General features: G+C 43.2%; 1 protein-coding gene across 5 annotated transcripts in view; it reads right to left on the reverse strand.

Moving 5' to 3' along the window:
• Positions 1–19,839, reverse strand: part of jade2 (jade family PHD finger 2) — a 156,931-nt gene that overhangs the window by 109,117 nt on the left and 27,975 nt on the right. For all 5 annotated transcript variants that reach the window (XM_035624728.2, XM_047330483.1, XM_047330485.1 and 2 more), the window contains one exon: positions 15,973–16,058. In XM_035624728.2, the coding sequence (XP_035480621.1) occupies positions 15,973–16,058 (86 nt within the window). The remainder of the gene's footprint in view (positions 1–15,972; positions 16,059–19,839) is intronic.

Here is a 19,839-nt window from a genome sequence, read left to right on the forward strand (position 1 = left end):
AGACTGAGGGTCCTCCTTAATCTTTCTCTCTCTTTTTCTCCACTTCAACTGAAATTCTCTCACTTTTCCATCTTACAGGAGTAGAGAAGAAATACAGGAGAGGAGAGAGGAGAAGAGAAGAGAGGAGAGTATATCAGTTTTATGACTGTGTTTGTACAGGAACGACTGCGGCTAATTAATGTCTGGGAAACACTATTACAAGCTCCTGCAGTTTTATGTTCTGCTGTTTTTTCTCTCTCTCTCTCTCTCTCTCTCTCTGCCTCTCAATCTCTCTCTCTCTGCCTCTCAATCTCTCTCTCTCTGCCTCTCAATCTCTCTCTCTCTCCACCTCATCTCCATCCTGCTCTTCCGTCTCATCCACCATTCGCCCTCTTCGTCTTTTTACATTTTTCTGATGGATGGCAGGCAGACAGATGGAAAAGGACCATTATAAAAAAAGATGACACGACCAGGTAGGGAGGCGGAGAGTCGGACACGTAGAGGGCAGACGGGTATAGTCACCGTTTCCACACTGTCAAACGAAATATAAAAACACAAATGAGGAGCATTTCCCTCGGCTCTCGGAGTCGAAGAACACATTCAGCAGAAAAATGGAAAAACAGAGACCTTCAAGATGTTATTAGATATGAGTAACTTGTTTATCCTCTGCAGAGTCAGTTAATGTGTATTTCATGCAAAGACAAAAACAAAGAAAAGCACTTGGCTGTATTGAGGAAAAAGAAATTGCTGTGTGCAGGATTGTGACAGTACAAATGTCATTTGATTGACAGGGACTGGTTGTGCACCGAGCCTGAAGCAGCCATGGAAACTCTCTCGAAGTAATTGCTCTAGAAAGTGCATTTCTTTTTCCATGTATCACAATTTATTTATTGCTGGAAAGATTTTCGACATCGATCAAGTGCAGTAACTTTGTTTCCGGGAACATCTGATTGAATTTTGCCATTTCTGCACAGCTTTCCAAATTTGATAAATCCTAATTTGCAAATGAAAATATTGAGCGGATGCCCAACTCCCATCAAAGAGGGAATGACACAGTAAATTTGCAAGAGAAAGACAGAAAATCCCCTTAAGCATGATATCAATTCACATGTCATCACCGCCATCCATTGTATTCTGCTGCTCGTGGCCATTTGAGTTGGTTGCTCACCAAGTTTGTTTATGCAGTGTAGCTCAAAGACAATAGCTTGATTTACTCATCCTACAATTATCTACACACCAGAGACACCGTCAACATCTGCCGCTCTCTTCTGAGCAGCATCTGTATGTCTAAAAAATCGGGATCGTCCGACGAGGTCGATGACAACTTTCTTTTCAAACCGTGATTCAGCAACAATCAATTTATTTTGTTTCTGTCAGTAAAAGATACGGAGACGCTTCATTTCGCCCCAATATGAAAAGCTGTCATGCTCTAAATGTCGCACTCATTTGCATTTCAATCACTCAAGGTAAATTCTTTTTTGTAAAGTCATCAGTTTGGTCTGCATCAGAGAGCGATCAATGGCCTCTCACTGAAACTCAACAGATGAGATTCAGCTGCTCACTCACTCACACACTCACTCACACACTCACTCACTCACTCACACACGCACGCACACGCACACACACGCACACACACACACACACTTTCCTCTGGCCAGTCGGGCAGTACATCAGTATGCTGTTGAGTTATGGGCTGTATGCATGCAGCGCTCTCATTAAGTCCAATCTAGATCTGGACTGAAGACATGAACAGTGGGCTGTGGAGTGTGAACCGTGTGTGTGCGTGTGCTGGTGCACTAGCAGGGGGGCTAACAGCCCAACAGGCATTAATACACACACACTCAAAAACACAGGCAGACTTAGGAGAGCACTGTGTTTAAGACGTCCTGTCTGAGAACTGACCGCGTCTCTATGACTAAACTCCCAGCAGCTCTAACACAACCTCCACAGCCGCAACTATTACTGACATCCCCAGGATAAATTCTGAGCGGCGCTTCATGCAGCACTGGCACTTATCTAATAAAGCTGAATCATCAAGAAAGAAACTAAATTCCAGTTGAACTGAATCGAAAAATAAATAATTTTCAGATTTTGTGAATTGAAATTTAATTGATTTGGAAGATCAATGCTACCATCCAGCCCTATACCCGTGAACAAATGGTACAAATAATGGTAATAGTACAAGAGACGCGCACGCACGCACGCACGCACGCAAGCACGCACGCACGCACGCACGCACGCACACACACACACACACCAGACCTTATTATTATGGTGCTGCTGAGCCAGTTTCCTGGAGGCACAGTGACAAAGTGCTTCAGGTGCTTTAAAAGGCCAGCTGACATCACACGCCTTCGTTTGACTCGGTTTATCTCTCTAAAAAAAACAATCAGCCTCGTTCACGGAACGACTGTGAAGAGGATGAGAGCGCTGATAAAAAGAGGGAGAGGGGGAAGCTCTCCCTTTCGCTTCTCGTACCGCTGTTATTATTAGACCGCTAAATTCTGGCACGGCCTTCTTCACTGGGATTGTGCTCGCGATTCTTATCAGCACCACATAAAGTGAAAAAGCCCCTTAGAGGCAGCATGAGTCCAGCTACATGGACTGAATGTACAGTGACTAATTGACATTAGGGCAACTATCAACTAAATTAAGCAACATTCTATAAATGTGATGTCACATTACCAAAGTTTAGTGTTGGTTTCCAAAAGGTCATACATGTCTCAGAGGTTAACTCACAACTGCAGTTGAATAATCATTATCTAATATTGGTAAACTTGTGAAAAGGGAGGATACGCTCATGGAGGTTAGTTGTCATAGTAACGCTTTCCATCATGTCAGTTTTCCACGAGGACAGCAGTCAGTGCCTGTCAGGGCACCGATGGAAAGATCTGTCTGCGTACATAGTTTTTTTTCATGCAGATTTAACTCAATCCTAAACATGGTCGGAGCCAACTGGACCTGAAATCATTGAAAAGTACTTTGGTTTTGGCTTTGCCTGAACAAGAGGAAACAGCTGTCCCACACCAGAAAGGCTCTGCTGCAGGGAAAAAAACTGTCAAACGTGTCAACGATGCCAAAGCAATACTGTTTTAAAAAGTGTGGGGACTGTTGCTATAAATAATCTGTACACGACATTTTGATAACAAGCACATTCTTTGAGAAAATTGAGTTTCAAGTGCATGGAACATCGTCAGGACCTGGAATTAGCATTTTCATACATTTAAAGGAGAGGAAACCACCTGACTGTGTACATACATCGTCGTGGCACATCCTCGTGAAGGTTTACATCACGTTGGTCAATATGTGAAAGCACGCGCATCCAAACTTGATAAACACTAGGTGCTGGACGAAAGCGACGAAAACAGGAGGAGGTGTGGGTGTGCAGGCAGGAAATGCCCGCACACCTCCCGGGGAGTAAATTAAAAACGTTTGTTGGAGTATCAACTGGTGTGCAGACATTTCTTCTAGTCTGGTTTATATTACATTGGTCACTTTGTACAGTCAAAGGGAAGCTGAACCAACAGTAAGTCAGACCTCACATACCTGCAAACCTCAAACGGATTCAATCAAAAAACATTTAACATTTGACTTAACGCTCTGAAAAAGGGTCCACATCCACACAGGCCTGCTGAAGAAACTCCCAGGTAAAGAGGCATGAACTAGCAAAGGGGGGTGATTGTGAGAGGAGAGGAGAGGAGGGGGGGAAAGAAAGGAATGAGAAGAAGAGGGGTTTTTTTCTCCTTCAGGCATCATGGCTACCTGGCTCTCCACAGTGCGTCATGGCAGATGTCGACTCACAGAGAGAGGAGGCTAATTTTAGCAGCCACATCAGAGAACAGGGAAGGGCTCTAATGATTGGCTGCTTGGAAGGTCCACAGGACTCAGGAGGAAGCATGTGTGTGTGTGTGTGTGTGTGTGTGTGTGTGTCTGTGTGTCTGTGCACTGAGTGGGTGATTAAGAGTGAGAAAAAGATGGAGAGGGAGAGAAAAGGGTTGATGAGGGAAAGACAGAATAAGAAAGGGGAAGAGAGAGACAGGGAGATCAGTATGTTATTACAGTGACTCAGCGATTTCCCTCTTTCTCTTACATGCACCATGAAAACTGGTGCCTTACGCCCTTTATCAAAAAACGTTATACACTACAACAATTGACACATAGTTGCAGCTGGTGTGATTGACTATCTTGTCTCCTATATTGTATTTATGTGGATGAAGGGAACTAGGACCTCAGGATTTACAAAAAATAAATTGCCAAACAATCCTACTGTACATCTGTGCCTCTCTCCCGTTCATTTCTCTCCTCAAAGAGCTGGACCGAGAGGACGGGAGAGGAAAGTTATGCAGTGTATTTAACAGACGGGCGGCATGAAATAGGGACAAAAAGACAATGGGAAGAAGAGAAAAATCGTGCAGCTCGTCCCACACATCTCCAAATGTACCATTTGACAGAAGAGTGGAACAGAGAAGAAATATAAACAGGATGAGGACGAAGAGGAAAGCGAAGAGGAAAAGCACAGAAGCTGAAAAAAGAAGGGATAGAGAGAGAGAGAGAGAGAGAGAGAGAGAGAGAGAGAGAGAGAGAAAGGAAACTTGAGTGCATTCAACTGGCTCGCATCTTTTCCTGACGTTCTTCCAGGAGAAAGCCTTTTATTTAAGATCTTAAATTTCATCTCCATTTTTTTTCCTCTCTGACAAAAAGACAAAGAAGGAGGACAGTTACCAGATACTTGCTTCTAGAAGAGAAACATTCGGTATCTGCCAAGAAACTGCCCGGGACTGGATAAGCAGAGAGCCCAGTCAATATCCACAACATGCTGCTCTCTAAGTTAAAGCAGTGCAGTTACCTTCCTGCCTCTGCGGTTCAAAACACATGGTGTCCCGGTAGAAACGGTTTGCGTCACAGACGACAACAAGCACCACCATTTATTTTTTTAATATGATGAAGACAAGAAACAAAGAAAGTGTGAAAAGAAACGAGCGACACGCATCTATGTTGCCAAAAGTAAGATTTCTGTGGGGTCACTATTATTGGATGAACCAATGCAGCACTGTATGAATAATGTCAAAAAGCAAAGTTTAAGTGCATAAAACGAAAAACTCCGGGAATTTCTCTAGTTCTAAACTTTTAAATATTTAAAAAAAGATTACATTTCTTCGTGCCAAATTTGTTATATGTACGGAAACTCTTTGACAGCCCACCTGTGATTTCATGCGCTGAGCCCTGAAGTGCAATTCAAACTATTTTTTTACTCCCCCCCCCCCCCCCCATTTATGGCGTCAGACATAGTTCTGACGTGGCAGCTTGTTCTTTGTGCGCGCGCTGCAGAACAGGCCCCATGCAGGGCAAAAAGAGCGCAGGCCTGAAGAATCCTTTCAGCGGCGCTCACTTCACCCGGCCCAGGACGGATGAGAGGGAAAAGGGGCATAAAGGCAACAGTGGAGAGAGTCACCGTTATTATGCGGAAACATTATGTCATGCTAAACTGAATGACTCGCACCAGCAGCCTGTACCGACTTGACACCTTTCAAATGGCACAAAGGATTTGATAGGAACGTGAAAAGGATTTCCTCTTGCTCTGTCTATAGTCCCGCTCTCCTTCCTGAGAGCTGAAATTTCACATCCGTAGCTATTAGCTTAGCTTCATACTGCCGAGCCTTGAAAAGGCACTCAGCCTACAATTCATGCAACTCATTAGCGCGAGGCCAGACAGTGAAAAGGTCCTTTTGAGATTCCTCTGAACGCCAGCTCCTCGTCACAAGCCCTGGCCTGAATGATGCATGGAGCGGTGGCGCGCCCCTCCACGCCAAGGGCAGGCCGACGGCCAAGGCTTCACTCAAAGGTCACGCAATTAAGCTTTGTTCCCGTTTCAATAAGGCTTTGACTGACTGACTGCGCTCCTCCGTTTGAACAGATGTGATTTTTGGACCCTGTCGCAAAACTAAGACTCATGCCCCTCGCTCGTGTTCACAGTCAGATAAGTGAGCCAGAGTTATGACAACAGTATGAAGGAAGAAATGATTATCCACGTAGCTTCTCTTCACATTTAAGTATCAATAATCAAAACTATAGCTTAGAGGTTAATACAGCTGCTGAAGCCCCCGGCCTTTTTCCTGAGCTTCTCTGGAGGGGCAGTATGTGAGAATGCAAATGCTGCTTGGAAAATGTTCCTGCCATCCCCCCTCGTAAAAATTTCCTGATAATGTCCGAGTGAACAGATGTGAGAGTACAGCAGCAAAAATCTCCAGAAGACTCACAGCGAGCGAGCGGACGCTCTGGCCAGGTGCCACCCCTCGCCAGGACGTTCCCGCTGTTGTGAATGCGCCTGACTCGGACAATCACCTGCTGAGTTCTTCATACGTGAACGACAAACTTTTATGTATATGTAGTTAGTGTCTGCAAACAGCTCGAGTAAGTTGGATTTTGAGCTAAAAGCTGCTTGGACTGGAATCTGGTCAGAAAAAAAGCTCTTCTCCTCAAATGCCCTTGAGCAAGGCATTTCACCTCAAAGCGTATTTAGTGAAGCTGCTAGATATGTTAAATATGAAAGATGGTAACCATCCTGGGCAGCTTGCACATGCTAATTCGTGCAAGAGATAAGATATAATTTCAGAAATTAAGAGAAGCTTTGAAAGGGGGTAACAGAAAGGAACATCCACAACCCATTTTAGCACGAGAATTCATGCGTTTTACAAGACAACTGGCTTGAACCTGCAGACCGCTCCACGTGCACCTGCTCATTTGTGAAGGTGTTTAAAATCATGAGTTTCAAGGGAGACGTTTTCTGAGAGAGGGGGGGAAAAAGAGAGAGAGGGCAAACATGTTAAAAAAAAAACCTTCCCTCAACAAATGACTGTTAAAAAACTGGGTCACTGACAAGAAAGAGTGAAGTCGACTTAAGTGGCAGGAGGGGATAAGCCAATTTCCTCCCACCGAGGCAGATGCAAATATCCTTCTTCGTATGGCGGGCTCAGGCAGACGATCTGGTGAAATGGCAAGCAAAGGCTGTGGGGAGATGTGACCCAGTTTTTGGAGATGTGTGGCTGAAGACGAAAAAAAGAAAAAGAAAAAACAACCAAAACAACTACATGATTAATGCTGCTCCGCCTATCTGCGGCTGCCGAGCTCTTCATCTGCAGAATGTACAAGAGGGGAATAACAAAAGCCGGCTAAGTGGAGGGCGGTGGGCCGCTGCCTGTTCAGACGCTCCGCAGGTTTTACCTCAAGTAGAGTTATCAGGAAGAAAAACTTTTAATAGAATACAATAAATCCAAGGACTACATATCAGATTGTCTGATCTAGACATAGCTTGTTTTAGCTCACCTGGAGTTTCCAGCTGGGTGGTGTCTGCCCCACAGGACAACATTTTCACTCAGTTTTAGAGACATTGCTTCGATGCTCCAAACTCCGCCCGTCTGGTGCAGTGCGCAGGCCAAACTCAACACTATGACTTGTGAATAGGAGTCGGACGGCAGAGTCTTATAATAACAGGTCCGCTTCTGCGCTCAATTCATAATTTAACACCCACTCTGACAGGAAGAAGGTTCGGGGTCATTTGAAGAAACAACCACTGATTAAAAACATCCATTTTCAAAAAGGGAGGGAAAAAATCCACCTTCAGACTCGTGCAGTCATCCATCATCAATCTGTGATGCTCAGTGTGTTCCAGTTGTCATTTCCTTTTTAACTGCGGTACGACTCCGGTTAGTGATTGACAACAGAGAATAATTTTTCATAACACCCAGAGCATGAACGGTTTGTATTTAATATGTGAGAGACTCATGCTCATCTATCAGGGCTTCTTCTGAGTTTCACTGCTGAGAGTCAATGCAACATTCGTGCCTTGCAGGTTTTTTTCTGTGGCTCTAAAATTACATCACATTACAATTATCTGTCTCTTGCTTGTCACATCCACTGACATTGCAAACGATCCTTGTGGTTATATTTCGTATTCAGAAAAGATTGTAATGTTCAAGAAAAGAAAAGCGTTCCAGTGAGAACCCATCAGAGTCATGTGTTGCACGACGTTTCAGAACTTCTCGATTTCCCACTGTCCTTGAATCAGTGTGTGTGTGTGTGTGTGTGTGTGTGTGTGTGTGTGTGTGTGTGTGTGTGTGTGTGTGTGTGTGCGTGCGAGGGAGAACGGGCAGAAGAGGCATGCAGAGTTGGCTGCTTAAAGGAAATAACGATGAAAACACAAAAATACAGCACAGACACTTAAACCTGTGCAGATCAAACGACCACTCTAGTGCAATATAGCAAAAGAAAAAATAAGCAAAAAGAAATGCGTTGTTCTTGTGCAACAGTTCTGATATTAAAGAGCTTTACTCTTCAGTGTGCATTATTCTAGGTTTGTTTAAACTAGTGATGTCACAGTTTTCCTTTGTCACATGTTGTTGTTGCTTTTTTTCACTATAAATGAAATCCAGTAAAAATCCAAAGATCCACACAAGTCTATCTCAATATATTTCCTCCAATGCAGAATTTTTCCAGCTACCTGCATTTCTCCTGTGGAATTGTCCAATCCACAAGGTACAACAGGATCCAAACCTTTCATGTGCTGCCAGGAACCAGTCACAGATGACTGGAAATACAGTATGCGGAAATGTGGAACGAACACACACGCACGCACGCACACACACGCACACGCACACGCACACGCACGCACACCTGTCTTCTGGTGATCCAGCAGAGCCTGGACTCTCATGTAATTAAAGGCGGAGACAAGGAATGTATTTATTTCTCATACTTTTTCAAGTTTTATCAGTATCAAAACAAAGAAGTTGTTTCATGTCAAGCTGTTGGACGGAGTTGGAAAATTGTGATAGTGATTTGAAATGAGTTTGTATTTCATTGCACTTCAATTTTTTCAGCACAGGCTTTTAAAGAATGTTAAGTGATTTAAGGATTTTTTGATGCTATATGTTGATAAAACTACTCAAAATCCATCATCCATCAATTCTCCATCTTTGCATTTCTCTGTCCTTTGCCCCTCTTTACAGATGCAGCCATCACTCCTCTGTAATTCCCCTTCCATCTTTTCACCACCTCTACATCCATCATTCCATACAATCACCCCAACTGAACCATATTTTCATCATCTACTGTATATTTGCTAATGCGTCCTGTTGTCAATGAGCACCTGGCAGGTGAGCAAGAGGAGCAACACTGACAGTTTAACGATTGTTGGTTTGCTCTCTTTGTGTGCGTGTGTGTGTGTGTGTGTGTGTGTGTGTGTGTGTGTGTGTGTGTGTGTGTGTGTGTGTGTGTGTGTGTGTTGTAGTTAGCTGTTTTTTGCATGTACTGTAGTTGCCATGGAGTCTCACAGCTGTTTCTAGCAGACCCTAATGATCTAGAGCAGCTGCTAGCCTGCTAGGACACACACACACACACACACACACACACACACACACACACACACACACACACACACACACACACACACACACACACACACACACACACACACACACACACACACACACACACACACACACACACACACACACACACACACACACACACACGATTACTTAAGCATTTATCAATGTGGTGTTGGAAGACCCACAATATTCCAGAGAATTACAACTTGAAGAATCTTGCATTGACGCTGGCACCAGAATCGAGGAGTTCACACGAGAGAGGGTACCGTCACTTTGACAGTGATCCACCAACAACATCTGCACATCTGGATGAATGTACAGCTGCCTCGGAACAATGACTCTGCGCTTCACAAAAAGTTGTTGAAGAAAAAAAAAATACACTTGAGACTGGGTTCACAGGGCTTGTCAATACCCCGAGGAAATTTTCCAGTGTCTTTATTTGATTGCAATATTCCTTCAACAACTGCAAGCAATAAGGCAGAAAACGATCAGGGGCTCTTGAACAGACTTTCCATCAGTTGGCTGCTGTTGTGAAGCTCAGCACTGAATTCTGCCTCATTCTTTTTACAACAGAGCACACAGGAAAGTTTTACGAACCGAATATCCACGTTTTCTTTCTTTAAAAACAACTGCACCTTCTATAGATTATAGATTACTTATGGCTACTGACAGAATTACATCAATTCCCAATGATTTCTTACATTAGTTATGATTAATTAACACAGTTACATTAGGCCACAAATAGGAGGAAAAAAAACTTTTCTAACGTGCAAACATTAACCTGCTGCAAGTTGCCACAGAACAATACTTATGATTTGAGCCCGACCGATATATCGGTAGGCCAATAACATAAGCCCAAATGAGCCTTCCACAGGCAAATATCAGTGTTTGGGATTGAAGATATGAAAACTTTTATTTCACAAAATAAACAAGCAGAAAAGATGTAAACTTTACATTTTAGGTTAAAGAAAATCTTTTCAGTTCTATACATTTGGTTGTATTTGTGTTTCTTTTCAATTCATAGTTATTTATTACACAGTTTATGGTTAAACTGTAAAAATATCAAGCCTTAATTACATTTCTTGGTCATAAGGGTTTGGTGATGAGGGAAATATATACTGGCTGATATATCAGTGCCAGGAATTTTTTGCTGCCAAATATCTGTATCTGCAAAAACCCCCCAAAAATACCCGATCGACGTGCACTACTTGTGATTCACATTTTATTTGTGAACTAAATACACAACACGTCTTAAACCAAAAAATTCCAAGACTTGTGTTTCTGTGGTACATAGTTGATAACCATAGATGTTTTTGACTCACTATGACTCACTTCCACTGAAGCAAACGCTGTAAAATGAGAAGGTGCTGCAGCTTCCATCTCTGTAGCACATGTTCAACCTCAGATTGTCACACCTCTACTTGCATCTTCACACACATACACATTAACACACTACTGTATATGCACAAATAAACACAATGTTGCGACAGAGAGAGCGTTTCACACCTGCTCCGCCATCATCTCCTGGGGCAAACCCCTTCAGTACCACTTCCTTCCTCCCATGGTGCACTGAGAGTGGCTGCTAATATCGCTTCTTGATCGACAACCTCTTGGGAGCAAAACAGTAGAGCTCCTCAATTATTAAAAGACTTTTGACCGGGGTTAAACGTTGTAAACCTCTTACTTAAATCCAGTCTGAACTTCATCATGTCATCACTGAAATGTCCAGGACAGCAAAGCGTCTTAAACTAGTAACTGCTGTTTCATGTCAGCCTGGATGCAAATATACAGTCATTTCATCAAACAAATTAACTAAACTGTGTTACAAGGACAGTAAACGAAAGGAAGGGAAGACCCCTGGTTCTAAAGCTTCAGGTAAAAAAACATTTTTGTAAAAAGGAAAAGAAATGTCTTTAGTCGAGGGATTTACAGCAGTAATGCTGCTGAAATAAAACCGAAGGACTGACTATAATGTGATGTGCATTGTTTCTGGAAATATGACTGATGGCATATAATCTCTAGAAGTGTATGATTAAACATCGTCTCAAACAAGATTCTTTATTTATCTAGCCAAATTTTTCACCATTGCATAAATGAAATAAATGCCTAAATGTGCTTTTCACTTTTTTGTCTTGATTTTCAATTGGAAAAATCAGTTACAAAAGCACAATTTATAAATATTTATTTAACACTTTTTTTTTAACATTACAGCAAACATAATACCAGCAAAGCACAATTCAAATAAGACAAAATAAAATAAAATACTTTTATTTGTACTATATTCATAGACAAAAGCAATGAAGCTGAATGTCCCAGTTCAGGAATGGTTTTATTTCTTTCTGCTTCAGACGCTGACAGATTAGAGTTTTAGCGAGGGTCAAGTTGAGTCAAGAGAGTGCAATTTTCGACAGTATTTCCTTTCTTGTCTTTCTCTTTTCTCAACTGCTGCATTAACCACAAAACCAAATACGTGCTGTATGTGTGCGTACTGTATGCCATGATGACTTCCTGTTTATCTACGAAAAAATGTAAAAATCCTAAATCTCTGTTCTCATCTAAAATTAGATAAAAAACCAGCTACACCAAAAACAAGGCGCATTTGAGCATGTCCTTCTTGTGCCAAGTAGAGCCCCTTGAACCACTTCTAAGAAAAGTCAAAGCTGGAGTGAAAGGTGCAAATAGAGAGGGCTCATTTTGAGAGGAGAGCTACCCAGTCATTACACGTCCACAGTGTTTACCATGCGCCTCACCGCCTGTTACCCAAGGGTGAGTATCCGTCCATAAACTTGTGAGCCACTGTTTAATTGTGTTCCCTGTAGAGATGCACTGATGAGGATTTTTTACAGCGTAAGATATCTACCTTTTTTTCCCACCTCTATTCTACAAGAGTATTTCAATGACACCAGTCTGCTAATGTTAATGTTATGGATCAATGCGTTTTTGTGGGTGAGAGTACTGCAAACCAGCCAATTTTTTAAAAACTGACTTGAACAGAACACTGATTAGGATCATTTGCTCTTTGAACCAGTGAAACCTGTGGACGTCTATTCTTGCTCATGAGCTAGTTAAACACAAAATGCCACATGTAAATGTGACATTTAACTGGTCGGTGTTTCTCAAAATTTATCTGCTGCTTAGTTTCAAAGAAAGCCCCTTTTTTTCCTTTTTGATCGGCCGTTTAAAAAAAGCATAGATACGTGTACATCACTCAACAAAGAGTACACAAACATGTCAGCACCACCTAAGTATTGTCAGTTTTTAAAAAGGGTTGGGGGGGGGGGGGTGAGATTTAATTAGGGTCCTGACCTTTGGCCTGTAAAACTTACAACAAGTTGTTGATGTTGCCGCAGGACACGGCGCAAACTGAGAACACTTACCAACACTTCTGGTTAAAGAACTGACTGGCTGAGGGACAGTTTCTTTGTCACTTCTTCAACCTCAAGAAATATGAGCAGTTACTCAATTAACTGACAGATACGAGTTAAGAGTCCAACAGTAACTGCATGTGCAGTCAAAAGTGTTGATACATGTTCTGGAGGTTTTCACTCAAAAGTCTTTTGTGTGTCTTTGTCATCCCACTGCTACAAACTTAGAACAAAGAGATAAGAACTAATAATCCAAAACAGCACACCTGAAAAAAAGCGTGACTGTAAAACAATGATTTCTTATCATGAAACGATGAAGAGGTGGAACTGTTTCTGACAGTAAGGGGTCATGTTGCTTGCATGGCTGGTAGTCGAGTTGTGATGGATAATACCAAGACTCAGGAGGCAAACGTCTGAATCATTATTTTGAAAAAGTCTCCATTTCTGTCTGTCCGGACTACAAAGTATTCAAACTTAAAGCAGGGCCAGCGGCGTTTCTAAAACTCTCCCTTCAAGGGGGAGCGGAGTGGACGTCGCCGAAGGCAAACAGTTTCAAACCGTCTCAAAGCCATTCATGATCCTGTACTCGGTTCTTACACACAGAAAATAATGGAATTAGTTGTGAGACTGGCTCAAACCCAGCCAACTTTCACACCTCCACACATGGTCACTCACAGACGCAAACATGCCCATTCCAGTGTTCAAAATGTGGGTCAGACGCTGCCAACGAGCACTGTGTGTGACGCCTGCACACTGTAAAACAAGTGAACAAACTAAACTATGCTGAGTCGCCATCCTCTACACAGATCCAATACTCCAGTCATAGTTAAGAAGCAAGTACTGACGTGAAGAAGTGGGAACAGTGTGATCTGTCATTTTCTCTCCAGGAGCGTCAAGACAAATTCCAGCAAAGTGAATGTGTTCACCAAGTGAAGCTTTTCAGATACCAGTGCAAAAATGCTTTTGCAAGATTTGAAACTTTTCCCCTTAAACTCTGTCGGATGTTAACCGCCCCTTTTTTTTCTTTGTTCGACCTTTCCTGTCACTCACTCACTGCTACCCAAAAAAAAAAGTATTGCTGCAAAACATTTTCCTTCGCAGAGGAGCAGGGTGCCCCGGAGCGAGGCTAGGAGGCAGCGTTATGAAAGGGAACGTGGCCCCTGGCTTTTCAGCCGAGGCCCGGGTCAGAGCAGAGAGCTACAGTAGTAATTACTGAGAGACTGATTGCTGACAGGACCTTCCAACAGCCTGTGGTTAAGTGGATGGAGCTGAGGGGGAGGACGCGTTCAAATGCACAGGAATGACAGATGCTCGACTGATGACTTGTACTTCGGGGTGGTTTGGGGGCATGCAGCCATTTGGCTTTATTCGTTCCCCATTCAAAAGTTACATTAAACCAAATCATTTGTGCTCTTTGGACAGTTTTTGGGGGAGGAAGGATGGCGGCAAGAAATCATAGCAGCAATGCGAGCAAATTACCCACTAAAGTGGTATCAATTTAACATTCTGTAAAAAGATCTTTGTTTGAAGTGTCTCAGCAGACATCTTCGGAATCTGAGAAGTGCCGTTCGAGGCTGCTACCTCCCGTCTTTTATTTAAAAATCAGCCCTGCTAATTTTTTAGACCAGATGTAATTTGTTCCAAATGGCAGATAGTTATTTTTGGAGTGAAACGCTTCAAAACAGCAAGTTGTCCTTACACAGATTTGAACCCACTTCTCTGACAGAGTGGGAGGAATGTGTGATTGTGGCAGGCAAAGCGTTGCCACAACTGGTGCCGTGCACTATTTTCCAACTGCGTTATGCCAGTTTCTTCCTCGGGGTGGTCATTTGAGAGCCCCTGGGAACGTTCACCATGACCATATGGATGTTCTAAACTGGTATTTTAGCAAGCCGATCTGTCCCATCCATGCGCCTGGTTGATTTAGCTGTTGTGACGGAGATGGCTGTATTTACATTGTCTCTGTTCCAGCTAAGAACTGACATGTAGCTGCAGTGGCTGGATAAAGGCTTTCATTGACCTCAGACTTGGTAGGTCACGGCCTCAGTTCGTCCTTTTGAGTTTCACGATTTTGTTTCCTCTTATTGTGTATGATTCAGAGGGAGAATTATTTGGTTTTTGCATATTTTGTGATTTGCCGGATTTTACAATTTCTTACACATCTTCAACGGTGCAGCAATTAGCTACGGGTAAAAAACACCAGAGTCCACTCCATTTTCATTTTAAGTCTGCACCGTTGCTGCTGCTACGTTTACAACTGCCGTCTACACAACTGTAGAGTTTTCGAACGCCTCAAACTGAGAAGTTTGGAAACACTGCTCGCCCTGTTTAAGTTTTAAAACTCAGACGCAGTGTTGAAGTATGATTCTGACTGATGTACCGATTATTATCAATGATGACTCGACCACCTGCAGTGAAGACAACACTTTGTAAACACTTACTTTAAGTGCTAGTTCCACCTCGTAGTCAGTCCAAGAGAGGAAATCCCTGCTCTTGGAGATGGTCCGATTCCAACACCAGTATCCGAAATGCCTCCAGTACTGTCGAATATGCCGGATCAGGCATTGGCGAATACACATATATATAACCAATCCGATCGCGAATTCTGGCTAGCGCTACACTACCGGAGATCACTTCCTTCTTCACTGCTCTATAATCAGTGCTTGTCCTTGACAGCATAGCGCAACTGCTGTTTTTTGGAGAAATTCACTTTTTCTTTGTCCGGGTTTTGGAATCTGCATCAGAAAGGGAAAATGGTATCGGAACATCTCTACCTTTTTTTCCTCATTCGTGGAACTTTCTGTAACAACTGCAGAGTCGACAATCTGCTTTCTGTTTACACCGGGACCTACATGCTCATTGCACGTGATATACGTCATCAGGTGTGTTTAGTATGGACGGGAATAAGCACCGATACTAAGCTAAAACGCTTCTGTGCACAGAGATCATTTCAGTTTTAAAACATAAAACGTAGAAGTATGGATGTAGCCTCGGAGTAGCTGCTGGACCTGCACCATTTCAACATTTCGAGAACAAGGATCAGAAGAGATGTAGATCATGCCAGTGTCTCAGTAACACTGAACAACCAGACGAAATGTTGGCATCTGACCAACAGCCGCAGCAAATATCTTTCACCAGCAGCATTGAAGTGGAGCCAAACTGTGGGCTTGTAATAGCCAAACAGTGACTGGATTTCATTAAGCTCACTGTAACTGTCCATGAGCCAAGCTGCCACACTAACTCACCTCTGACGGTTTCTTGTGCTGAAGACGAACCCATGTGCTGCTGGTGCCCGTATTCTTCGATGACCTGGACCACGAGGTCACCTGACCTGGAACAATGGAAGAAATAGGCGATTACCATATGTGCAATTTATACAAACAAATATATTTTTTATTATCTTTTAAATACTCCGTGATCTTGTGCTGTTCAGAGCTCTTTTGAGGACCAACAATCAACCCCCCCCGTTCTTTCTGGAGCTCATGACACAGTTGTAAAGACAAAGTGCTTCAAATGTTCTGGGGCACGACACAAAGCAAAAGTAATCTGTGTTTCATTTGTCAAGAATGTGCATTCACGAGTGCGAATGTTGAGTTAAAGAGAGGAAAATGAAGAACAGGGCTTTGGCTGTAGATCAGACTTCATGTACACAGTGTGCGTTCAAAGTCGCCACGAATTTGTCCGGTTGGAGAAATGTGTTGAGCAGAGAGGGTTTACAGCGTAATTATAATAAAAACACTGCTGTGATCTTGCACCAGTGGGGGATTGGTAACTTGTTAGAGCAAAAAGCTGCTCATCAAAAGTTTTTAAATGAGCATGTGGTGTGGTGGACGGAGGTGATCTGAACAGAAAAAAGGAAGTGGCCAAAATATACAACCTTTTACGTGACTTTTCCAACAGCCGTTACTATCACTCCAAGTCAGACCTTTAATTGAGGCAGACTGATGATGATCTATTAAGGGGTGTAATAAGTAATGACAGTATAAATAGCATCTAGTTAAGCAGTTAGTCCACTGTGGTCCTTTACAACCTCATTAATACAGAATTTAATGGCAATTAAACAGACAATGGAGCCAAACCCCACCCACCGCTTCAATCAGCGGCCCTGTGTGTGATTTTCCGTGTGTGCCTGTGCCCACGTATGTGATCAGAGGCCATACTGCTACGAAGAGAAGAGCTCCGGCAATGTGTGTAATTTCATTTATGATGTTATTCTATATAAAAAAAATTCAAATCACAAAACCATCTGTAACAGTGAAAGCCAGAAGCTCATTTTCATCTGTGCTCTGTGAAGAAGGCTCTCATTAAAATTGCATCTCATTCGTAATTAAATTACATCACAATGGCATAATGGAAAACAAATTTGCCAACACTGTGTAATATAGCACATTGTAACCATGACCGTGTGTGTGTGTGTGTGTGTGTGTGTGTGTGTGTGTGTGTGTATGTGTGTGTAGGCTGCCTCCCACTCAACATATTTCCCTTGCCACCACAGGAGAACTGCCATCGCGCTAATTTTACTTGTGACGCACACACACACACACACACACACACAGCATTTAGAGATGCTAACACATACATGTATTTGCCACATATGAATTCTCATAGTCACCAACACTTTAGCCCACAATCACGGACTAATTTGTCGTACAGTTCTACATAATCACTATTACATAACTCACGTTCGCTGCCACAACAACACGAGAGGAAATACAAATTGACAGCCACGAGTGGGTAACGATTCCCTCTTATGCCTCCGCTCAGCTGTTCCGAGTTAGAGGTTGACCGATGGGCGGATTTTTAAAGGCCGACGTGCTAACAACCGTTCGAAGGAGGAAAAAGGCCGATATCCGATAAATCGGCCACACACTGCTTAATTTGTAACCTCTATTCTGAGTCGTGGCCTCAAAGTGTCAACACCTTGCACACTGTGGTGGGACACGTGCTGTGTGTGCATGAGAGAGAGAATGTGACAGAGACCCTGATAAAGATAACCTGGAACAGTGAGACTCCAGTCTGCCCGAGAACAAACACATCAATATCACAAAAGCTTCTGACAAGCGGTGGTGGGGAGGTGGTGTTTTTTAACACATCTCAATTTATACGGGTGAACGTTATGGGATTGTTTGGAGTGACGTTTTAGATAGCAGCGCTCTCCACCACCGTAGTAGCACACAGTGTGTGTGTGTGTGTGTGTGTCTGTGTGTGTGCGTGTGCGTGATAAGTACAAAAATATTAAGTGGGACTGTGCGCTAATCTGATGCATGAGTGTGCTCATGCATCAGCTCTCCACTAACATGTGCAGGTTACATCCACACATCCCACATGGGGCAGCTGCACCATCCACCACTGCGGCCAGACAACCAATCGGTTTACGGGAGTTACCGTCGTGGCCGCGTGTTAATTAAAAGCTCCATTTGGAGCACGGCAGCCAAAATTATCATGGGCATCCTTCAATTAGAAACCGGATAACCTCCAGTCGACAGATGCAGTTGTAGCCCACAACGCGGCGCAGGCCAGGGGGGGCTAGCGGCTAACAGCTTATTACATAGCGGACAGTGAGGCCGTCAGCACAGGGTGGCTCAGTCGGGTCTAAAATAAATACCTAAAAAAACCCAGCCTGTTAAACCTGTTGTAAAATACTTAATACATGCAGATCTGTGACCACGCAACAGTTAAACCTGCATGAGGTCGTTTCAACCTCTGCTGGTCCTAAACCTATTAACAGGGTGCTAGAAATTACTTTTTCAATACTGAAGTGTAACACTCTTCGATAAAAAGCCATTAGTTTCTTATGTTAGCAAACTAAAAGCGAGGTCCACTTTTGAACTCTGTATCTAATATCCCGTGCACACTGGCCGCGACAGTGTCGTGTGAATGGCCAAACAATTATATTTGCTTGTTATTGGGAAAACTGAACGGCACAAAATGCCAGGAATTAGTCAGGTTGAAGTGCCAAAGGCCAAGAGGAGCGATTTCTGAAATTAATTTAAAAATCGCAAGCTGTCTTCAGTGGCTAAAACTTCAGCTTTTTGTGGAGAGCGATCAGCTTCGAGAGCCAAGTGCGCTTGTGTAACACTGAGCTGCTGTTTGAAGGCGGTTTTATTAACAGATACGTTTCCAGCAGACGCCGCCAGCGACAGTAATGTGTTAGACTGGCCAGATGTTCCCACCATCCTGCGGTGTAGCTCTTAATGTCTGGCTGTCTGTCTGTCTGTCTGTCGGCCTCGGTGGTTGTTTGAGTCTGTGTCATGACTCTGTGTCGGGAGGAAGCCACTGATCTACCCATCATCTCGTCTCTGATCATCAGCCTCAGTCTGTGTGAATTGAGCACCTGATTTATTGAGACGGCGGCTCGATACACAGTCACCTGATGTCTAGACACAATCTGAAAAGGTTAAACAAGCTCAGTGAATAATACTTACTTACTCGGCAGGTGCTAATAAATAAATCTCCCCCTCTTATTATTTCATCAGTGACGTAGGAGTTGAAAGTATTTCAAGGTGAATGATGAAGATGCAACTGGTGGAGAGAAGGATCAGGCAGCAGGTGCAGCAGCTCAGATCCGCAACCAGGTGGACAACGTGTGTTGGACCGATGTTTCACTGGAGAACTGAAGTAAATGGAGCCAAGCGCAAACTGTAAATGTTGTATCAAAAGAGAGAGGAGTGCAGTCACAGCCTGCGACTCTGTGCCACTCGTTCATTTGTTCTTTACAGCACAATTCGTACATTCTTCTTCATGTCGTGCACCGTCAGCTCAGTTTGTATCTGTTTCTCTCTTTATTTTGACAGTGAAACAGAACGTAGAGCTGCATTTTTTCATATTTATATTGTGGCTGTTTTTTCCAAAGAGAGGAAGGGCAGAGAACGTCTGGGACACAAGCGGAAAGGTGAAAAGTGTGTATGTAGAGTGAATATTTGAAAAATACCCAGAGGGAGTTGACTAAAAATCAGGCATCTCGCTGTACAACAGCAGCACTGGAACTTACTTTTCGGACACTTAAAAAAGTTTCATTGACACATTGACACATTGACACACACACACACACACACACACACACACACACACACACACACACACACACACACACACACACACACACACACACA

This window comes from Scophthalmus maximus, chromosome 2 (genome assembly GCF_022379125.1).
Source record: "Scophthalmus maximus strain ysfricsl-2021 chromosome 2, ASM2237912v1, whole genome shotgun sequence".
NCBI classification, from domain to species: Eukaryota; Metazoa; Chordata; class Actinopteri; order Pleuronectiformes; family Scophthalmidae; genus Scophthalmus; species Scophthalmus maximus.